The sequence below is a fragment of the Amphiura filiformis genome, chromosome 18 (assembly GCF_039555335.1).
Source record: "Amphiura filiformis chromosome 18, Afil_fr2py, whole genome shotgun sequence".
NCBI classification, from domain to species: Eukaryota; Metazoa; Echinodermata; class Ophiuroidea; order Amphilepidida; family Amphiuridae; genus Amphiura; species Amphiura filiformis.
The window spans coordinates 18397686-18407585 of record NC_092645.1 but is presented as its reverse complement, the minus strand read 5'-3'; the positions used below and the strand labels follow the sequence as shown (position 1 = coordinate 18407585).

General features: G+C 34.2%; 1 protein-coding gene across 1 annotated transcript; it reads left to right on the top strand.

Moving 5' to 3' along the window:
• Nucleotides 1-2122: 2122 nt before the first annotated feature.
• LOC140139009 (uncharacterized) lies at nucleotides 2123-8121 on the top strand. The gene is made up of 4 exons (XM_072160791.1): nucleotides 2123-2236; nucleotides 6116-6234; nucleotides 6825-7136; nucleotides 7423-8121. Exons 2-4 carry the CDS (start codon nucleotides 6136-6138, stop codon nucleotides 8119-8121), a joined length of 1110 nt encoding a protein of 369 aa, XP_072016892.1. The 5' UTR covers nucleotides 2123-2236; nucleotides 6116-6135.
• The last annotated feature ends 1779 nt before the right edge of the window (nucleotides 8122-9900 follow it).

The following is a 9900-nucleotide window of genomic DNA, read 5'->3' as shown; positions in this document are numbered from 1 at the left end:
AAGCTCTTTGTCTTACAATGCTTTCCCTTTTCACATTATAAACATACCTTTTGCCACGCCTAATCACCAATATAATCCTTTTTTAAGTGTCCGACGACAGTCCCGACTCATGACGGATTGCGTGGATATCTCAGTTTTCATTTTGACCACAACAATAAACGAAATTGACTCGACGATTTCAGGCAGCTTCCACTGGAACGGCGCAACACATAAATGTTCAATAGACCCACCCAATCTTTTGCAAACGTTACAAAATGATAATTGCAGCAAGTGGGGAAACCCAATTCAGATAAATATATACGTTAGGGACGCACCATTTGATATTATCGGGGGGGGGGGGTTAGGGAGTTAGGGTCGTGACAATGTTTTTTTACCATCTTGGAGAGTAAAATTTCTTTTTCTATGCATGTATTAAGTCAGATTTTTTCCTACTTTGGGCGAGTCGTTTTTTGCAAATGTGCAGGTTTTCCAAATGACATCCGACTCCATACCAGGAGTGTGGGGTCATGCCTTGTAACCATTCCAATATTATTGAGTGCTCCCCAACAACACTTCGGATGCCATTTGCTACTGCTTGGGGATATGCATAACCATATTAAACATTTATAATGGCGCAGAAGCACAACAACATGTGAAGCATGTCATTTTTTCGTGGGTGAGGATTTTTTTATTTTTCTATGCTGAGGCAGGCAGCAAATATTTTCTCTGCTTTGTGCATCAAGTTTTTTTTTCCTTGGGTGGTGCATCAACTTTTCCCTTTTTTTTCTTCAAAAAACTCCATAGCGCCCCCGATAATATCTAATGGTGCGTCCCTTATTTGTACCAATGCACGATTGCATGAACCAAAACCTTCTTGTTTATGATTAAATCCACTATGTCGCAAGCAGCTGGCGTACGTGCTGAAAATCAGTAATATATTTCGCAATTCAAAGTGGAAAAACCCCGATGTTAGTCACTCCCATAAAAAAGTGTTGCTAAGATGAAACTTTCAAAAATCTTTACTATAATACTAGTAGGGCCTACTGGTAGTCTGATTCTCTGTGAGTTTGTCTGTCCGCCCTTATTCTCGGACATGGTCCGGGTAGGTGCGCCTTGATATGAGCCAGAGCAAGTTTGCATTTTTTTTTTTTTTTTTTTTTTTTTTTTTTTGACAGCCATGGTGTTACTGTCTATGGTTTATTCCCTGTACTTGAGTCCGGTGGGGAAGAAAACATACAAAGTTTGCATTTGTTAGGTCGTCCGAGGTCAAAGATCAGGTCAATTTTACAGTTGCTCCGATCGGACTGGAACTCGGGGATAATGATTCCTGACACGCGGGGAGCATGAAACCCCGAAGGTCATCCAGGGCAAAGGACAGGTAAAATTTAAAGTTGCTCCGATTGGGCTGTAACTAGTTCCAATTAGATTAATTAGATGTTAGATTTAAGGCATCATTTTGTTAAAGATTGACGGTTTCTGAAAACCTAGAAGAATTTTAATCATAATAATACTTGTAATTATTACTTCCCTCATCTTTCTCGCAATTCTGATGATATGGGTATGGTGTGTGAACGCATTATTATATATTTTTTGAATTATCCTCTTTTTAATAAATAAAGAAATAGTTAGGAGAAGAAAAAAAAGTACAATTCAAAAATATGTGATACTAATTCTTTTTCAGTAAAATCTTTTTTTTTTCAGGCATCTTAATCTCGAATATGGAAATTTATATGCATCAATGTAACCATTTTGCCCATGCTGACGACAATTGTGATTCCATGCTTGTTATTGTTAATTAATGTTTTCATTAATTGCTTTGCATTGTGCAGGGAGTGTAACAGGTTTAGGTTATTAGCTTTCCGCTGCACCGCCTCCCTCCTGTTGTTATTTTTCGATTTGATTTTAGTGTGTTTTGTGCCTAAACTTGGAAATATAGCCATTTTTTTTCTAAATACACTATAACAAAATAAATATATCAATATATATATCAAGGGTAGCGTAAACAAGAGTCATGTCAGCTTTGTCATAACACGATAAATGACTCACTCTACATGGTCTGATGTGCGCATTGAATTGTGATGAATGCAACTCCTAGTGTAATGTACCGCCCACGACGTTTTCATTAAAGCGGGGAAATCCCGGTTCCGTCCAATATGTTGCAAGGGATAGTATACCGAGGCTTTTTCTGCTTTTTAGTGCTTACACTTACAGCATTCGGTCGTCTAGGTGGAGCAGCGATGGAAATGTGAATAAGCAGGTAAGGCAAAACCATATTTATTTAAATGAAATAGCAGCAATGATAGGCCTATATGGAATTAAATTAAATTGAATTGGATTGAAATAAGTGAAATCCTATAGAATGGGTAAACCCTGGACATGTAGTATCCAGAGCGTGCCCTAAAACGGTGTTAGCAAAAACAAATGATTTGTAGGCTACTAATTGTTGTATTTTGACGCTATCCACAGTTGCATTAAAATGCAACTGTGGCACGATTTAGGGGGAATTTAGTATGAGGTTTCCAGGGTCCACTCACATTCACGCCCTCTATTAAATTCCTTAAAATTTTAGGGATTTAAAATCTATTTCTTTTTGTTTTTTCGTTGTATTATGAGGACAATTATGAGAATTGAAAATAAGCATCTAGAAAAAAAAATACAATGTTTGTCCTTGTTTTATTAGGATTTGTAAATCTATTGTTTTTGTTTTTCATTGTATTATGAGGAATGAGAATTGAAAATAAGCATATGTATAATGAGGAAAATTATGAGAATTGAAAACACTAATCTAGAAAAAGGTTATATTTATGTTTGACTTTGTTTTATTAGGGTTTGTAAATCTATATCTTGTTTTTCCTTGTATTATAAAGAAAACTATGAGAATTTAAAAAAGACCATTTGTTTAACAAGTTCATTAGGAATGTTAATTTTATCTGTGATTTTTTTTCATTGTGAACAATTCCTACCAAACCCGAAGGTGATTTACTCACGTTTTAGTGACGTTTTAGTGGTTTCATCAGACTGGCAACTCATCACATCTGGAAACAGTAAGATGTAATAAGTTGCCAGTCTGATGAATCCCACTAGTATTGTGCTCTTGAGTGGATACGTTCCTTGTCGATATTATTATTATTATTATTATTATTATTATTATTATTATTATTATTATTATTATTATTATTATTATTATTATTACTATTATTATTATTATTATTATTATTATTATTATTATTATTATTATTATTATTATTATTGTTATTATTATTGTTATTGTTATTATTATTATTATTATTATTATTATTTCGCTTTTAGTAGGAATTGTTCAAAATGAACAAAATTCACAGTTCAAACAAGCATCTAGAAAAAGTTATCCTTATGTTTGACTTTGTTTTATTAGGAGTTGTAAATATATTTCTTTTATTTTTCATTGTATTATGATGAAAATTATGAGAATTGAAAACAAACATCTAGACAAAAGTCATGTTTATGTTTAACTTTGTTTTATTAGGATTTGTAGATATATTTCTTTTGGTTTTCATTGTATTATGAGGAAAATTATGAGAATTGAAAATAAGCATCTAAAAAGTTATTCTTTTGTTTGGCATTGTTTTATTAGAGTTTGACAATCTATTTCTTCTTTTTTTTTCATTGTATTATGAGGAAAATTATGAGAATTGAAAATAAGCATCTAGAAAATAGTTATCTTATGTTTGACTTTGCTTTATTAGGGTTTGAAAATCTATTTCTTTTGTTTTTCATTGTAATGTGAGGAAAATTATGAGAATTGACAATAAGCATATAGAAAAAGTTATTCTTATGTTTGATTTTGTTTTATTTGGGTTTGAAAATGTATTTCTTTTGTTTTTCAGGATTATGAAGACTGAAAATGAGTATCTAGAAAAAATATATTCTTCTTTTTGACTTTGTTTCAGTAGAGTTTGAACATTTATTTTGTTTTTCATTGTATTATGAGAAAAATAATGAGAATTGAAAACAAACATCTAGACAAAAGTCATTTTTATGTTTAACTTTGTTTTATTAGGATTTGTAGATAAATTTCTTTTGGTTTTCATTGTATTATGAGGAAAATTATGAGAATTGAAAATAAGCATCTAAAAAGTTATTCTTTTGTTTGGCATTGTTTTATTAGAGTTTGAAAATCTATTTCTTCTTTTTTTTTCATTGTATTATGAGGAAAATTATGAGAATTGAAAATAAGCATCTAGAAAATAGTTATTCTTATGTTTGACTTTGCTTTATTAGGGTTTGAAAATCTATTTCTTTTGTTTTTCATTGTAATGTGAGGAAAATTATGAGAATTGACAATAAGCATATAGAAAAAGTTATTCTTATGTTTGATTTTGTTTTATTTGGGTTTAAAAATGTATTTCTTTTGTTTTTCAGGATTATGAAGACTGAAAATGAGTATCTAGAAAAAATATATTCTTCTTTTTGACTTTGTTTTAGTAGAGTTTGAAAATTTATTTTGTTTTTCATTGTATTATGAGGAAAATTATGAGAATTGAAAATAAGCAGCTAGAAAAAGTTATTCTTATATTTGACTTTGTTTTATTAGGGTTTGTAAATCTATTTCTTTTGTTTTTCGTTGTATTATGAGGAAAATGATGAGAATTGAAAATACCCAGCACACACAAATTGTTTCCTTCCTATATGTAATAATATACAGGCTTTTTTCTGCTTTTGTACATACAGCATCTAGGAAAAAAATTATTCTTATGTTTGATTTTATTTTATTTGGGTTTGAAAGTCTATTCGTTTTGTTGTTGTTTTCTGTATTATGAGGAAAATTTTCAAAATTGAAAATAAGATCTAGAAAAAAGGATTTTCTTATGTTTGACTTTGCTTTATTAGGGTTTCAAAATATATTTCTTTTGTTTTTCATTATATTATGAGGAAAATTATGAGAATTGAAAATAAGCATCAAGAAAAAAGTTATTCTTATGTTTGACTTTGTTTTATTAGGTTTTGTAAATTTCTTTCTTTTATTTTTCATGGTATTATGAGGAAAATAATGAGAATTGAGAATAGCATCCAGAAACAAGTTATTCTTATGTTTGACTTTGTTTTATTAGGATTTGTTAATATATTTCTTCTGTTTTTCATTGTATCATGAGGGAAAACTATGAAAATTTAGATTTGATTTTATTGTATTGTGAGGAACATTATGAGAATTGAAAATAAGTATCTAGAAAAAAGTTATTCTTATGTTTGACTTCATTTTACGAGGGTTTCAAAATCTATTTCTTTTGTTTTACATTGTATTTAGGAGGCAAATTATGAGTATCCGAAATAATCATAGGAAAAATTAATTTTATGTGATATTATTTGAAATAATTTTTTTTTTAAATTTGTTTCTTCGGTAGGGGGCTAAATGTTACGACATCCCTATCTTGGGTCGGATATTTTGATGATCCCCCTTCCGCCTACACATACTGAAGACAAATTATTCACTTCGGAGCGCATCACAATTTTAGAGCGAAGAAAGTGTGCAGAGCGCGTTAAAATTTTGATCGTAAGTCAGTGTAAAGAAGGCGCGAGGAGCGCGCAAAAAATTTGCATTGTATAACTAAAGATTGTGCGCACATTTTGATCATTAAGTGAAAGAATACCCGCGATCATTAAGTTAAAAAAATTACCTGACCCCTCCCCTTCGGCTCACCAAAAATTATCGCCACCCCCTCAATTTTACCCTCCCACCACGGGTCATAATTATTGCACAGCCCCTTAGATGCTGATTCTGATTGTTCGAGTATTGACCACTGTTTACTTATTGTTCAGTAGCTGATACTGAACGGTCAGTAGCTAAATGGTGTTCACCGATTCAGTAACCATGGTAACCGATAGTTCCGTAACTGATTACTGAATGGATTGCAAACTTGCTGATTGCCTTGTTTAAAGGGTCATTTGCAACTTTGGCGTTGCTGATTGATTAAACGAGCATTTAATATTGCAATAAAGACGTATGGTAAAACTGTAACGTAACTGTCCTCGAGTTGCATAGTTGCGATTCCAATTGAACTAGTTCAAAAACCCTGTTTTTCATGATTAGCATACGGTATCTCCCTGTATTTTGGTATGTCGTTTTCATCATATTAATATTTTGTTAATTTAATTTCAGAGACTGCAGCTAAATGAATCATGAAGTGCAAGAAATGCGGAATAAATAAACTTTCAAAGGAATTTCCTCCTTTCACACTGACAGACAAGTGCAATCACCCTCGACACCACTGTCTTCGGGTAATTACACTTCTTCATTGTTGTTCTGTATGTTGTGTATGTTTCCGTATTTTGTTACTTGAATCATGTGACAGCAAGTACGCACGTGTATCAGGAAACGTTTATGAATTAGGGAAATGCAACGGAAATGACGTCACGATTCAGAACATGCAGCTTGGGTCTAGACAATAGGCGCTATATTGCAGGAGAGTTTATGGGTAAACGTTAAGTGCCAATTTTTATGATCCTAGCATGATGGGAACCTTCTGAACTTTTCAAACTAAGTTTTTATAAGTGCAAAAAGTACATTTTGAGATATCAGCCTTTGAAAGTAAAGAAATAATGGCGAAAGTGCGAGTGAAAAGTCCATAACTTTAGAAAGGAATATCCGATTTGAATCAAATTTGCAGCAAATGAAAGCTTATTTCTTATACTTTTTCTTAAGAGAAAAATAAAGTTGTAATACCGGTATAAGTAATAACATTGATTTTTTTAATGTTCCCGATTTCCAATTACAATATAGTATAATGACTTTTGAGATATCTACGCATCACATTTAAACTTCTTCTTGATCTAGCCATGTCAATATAATATTTCTTTTCTTCTGTCAGTGCGTCACGACCTTCGCGGAGACTCACAAGCAGTGCTCTCAATGCAATCATCCTGTACCAGATTCGTCTCCAAACTTGAGGAAATGTTACTTTATCTTAGAAAGAATGTTTCCAAATATAAAACCCGAAACAGTTGATGATGCGGTTTCTGCAACTGCTGGATCTGTCACAGTAACAAGAGTGAATGGGGAGTCATTTGATTTGCCTTACAGGAGAAACATGACGATTAAACAACTGAAGGAAAAGATCTCGGAATTTATGAAGGTTCATCCAGAAAAACAAAGCCTTCTTTTCAACGGGAATAAGTTGCAGGTAGGCCCTATTGCAAATTCTTAACACATCAACAAACGAAAGCCCACTCTAATTGTTAGAGGGGTTATAACTTTGTGCACAACTATTAATTTAAAGAAATACCATTGATGTGAACGTAAGCAAAATTCTCTTAGCTGTTTACCTTGTAATGTGGACTTAAATCGACACGTATGTTTAAAACAAAACAATATCAAAAATTATTTTAAAGCAATGCCAATCATGTTGTTTTTATTTATTTATTTTATTTTATGCTCGAAAATATTTCAAACTGAAACTTTCTTTTCAGGATTTGGACGAAATTCACATTGTGGAAAACACTCTCTCCAGGTGCGGCGTGACGCCTAATTCCACTATTCACGGCATGGTCTTGCTTTACGCGGTACCTTCAAACCTTGACAAAGTCGTTTTTGATCTCTACTGGGGATTTCCGTCAAGTGGGAAGGATTATCTTGATGCGTGCGCGTGGGCTTTTGAAGGACAAAGATGGGATGACAAAGTAAGGTTTGTTGATAAAACTGCATTCGACGGCGCTTTGCGGCACTCCGGTGACCGAGTAGATCTGTTTGAACGAGAAGGACATCAGATCATCGATGTGGAATTAAGCCGCATCCCTTCAAATATTACGCATATTTTCTTCACCTTAAGCTCCTACAGTTCGCGAACTATTTCTCATTTCCGAAATCCAAGTATGAAATTTTACGATGCGAGCAATCCTCTCGTCATGCTCTGTGAGGATAAAACAAACGAGGCTGGTCATAGGCAAGCGATTGTCATGTGCTCACTTCAAAAGATAGATAAATGGTACGTGTTTGGTCAAGGCGCCTTATGTGACGGGAACGCCCAAATAGGTATCAAACCAATGCTAGAGACTATTCAGGAACTCATTGCTAAAACTGGTCGATATCCGCACGAGCCATTGAATATCGTTACTAGTACTATCACCGATCCTGATGAACTTGCTGCGATTAATGCCAGACAGGAATGAGTTCATTACGTTATTTCCTATATGAGATATTGCTTTTATCGCATTATTTGATTTTCTTAAATTTATTCCGGGGGGGGGGGGGACTCAAATTTAGAAGTGACGGTATGTGCCTGTTAAAAGGCTCCCTCTTTTGAAGTCGACTATACCCGTTGACCCCTTTTTTAAAGTCATCAAAATGCCACAAAATAATGTGGAAACTTTCAAATTCTCTTATTTTAGTAAATTTGTATTGGAAATTTGGAAAATTTAGAATAAGAAATAGAATTTTGCTCCATTTCTTTCCAAATTTTCTACCCGATGACCCCTTTTTTGAAATCTCTACCCAATGACCCCGTTTTTTATTTTGTTTGAACTTAATGACTCCCCTTTTTTAAAACAACGTTTTGTACCCGATAGGACCCTAATTCACGACGCCGCGGTAGGCAAATACCCGTCACTTCTAAAGTTGAGTGTTCCCCCGGGACTATATCGAAATGAAAGAAATGATTGCGTAAAAGATTTAAGACTATTTACAGTTGCCACTACAATCTACGTAAAATAATCATCTAAGGGTTTGTGCAATGATTTTGTGTACCACTGTAGTAGTGAATTCTCCCAATGGCCTGGCAAAATCGCCCTGTTTTGACATGCCCAAAACACTTTTTGAGAACCCCAAATTAAAACTTATTATCTTATCATTAGTTTGGTCAAAAACCTCAATTTGGCATCGTTTTCACCCAGAAATCCAAGATGGTGGCCGGCACCATCTTGAAAAATTTAGTTTTTAACCAAAGGACCTAAAATCGTGTACAAAGACACTTTTTTGGATAAGTCGACCACAAGGATTTCAAATTTGACATTACTTTGACATTACGACCTCATTTTTATCCAGAAATCCAAGACGGTGGCCGCCGGCGCCATCTTGAAAAAAATAAGTTTTGAACCAGAGTACCTAAAATCGTGTACAAAGACACTTTTTCCGGTAAGTCGACCCCAAAAAATCCGAATCTGACATTAATTTGATGTTATTAACATAAACATAAACCCCAGATAAGGCATCTAAACCCCACTCTGGTCATGCTGGTTCAAAACTTATTTTTTTAAGATGGCGCCGGCAGCCGCCATCTTGGATTTCTGGGTAAAAATGAGGTCGTAATGTCAAAGTAATGTCAGATTCGACATCCTTGTGGTCGACCTATGCAAAACAGTGTCTTTGTACACGATTTTAGGTCCTCTGGTTCAAAACTAAATTTGTCAAGATGGTGCCATCCATCTTGGATTTCTGGGTGAAAATGATACCGTAATGTCAAACTAATGTCAGAATCGGAATCCTTGTACTCGACATATCCGAAAAAGTGTCTTTGTGCATGATTATAGGTGCTCTGGTTCAAAACTTAAATTTTCAAAATGGTGGCGGCGGCCATTTTGGATTTTGGCCTCTAGCAAAAAATGCCGCGATTTTCGCGAGGGACATGGGGCTATTTTTTTCTAAGTGGTCCATAGAAGTCGAATCAATCGTCAAACCTTACTAGCCAGAGAGTAATCACCAAATTGAGGTTTTTGACCTAACTACATGTGTGATGCGAGAGCATATTTTAACAATAGAGAGATTGCGGAGAGGCGTTCACTGCAAACGCCATACGGGTTACGGATTTCTGCATTTTGCGGTAGAACGTCATAGTCCCGTTCACATCCATACTAGCCTCCTACACAGCCAGTTTGTGTCGGTCCTAACGATCGTCGTTCCTAGTATGTTCGTGATAGCCGCATAGAGTCTGAACCAAGACTACGTGTAAACGC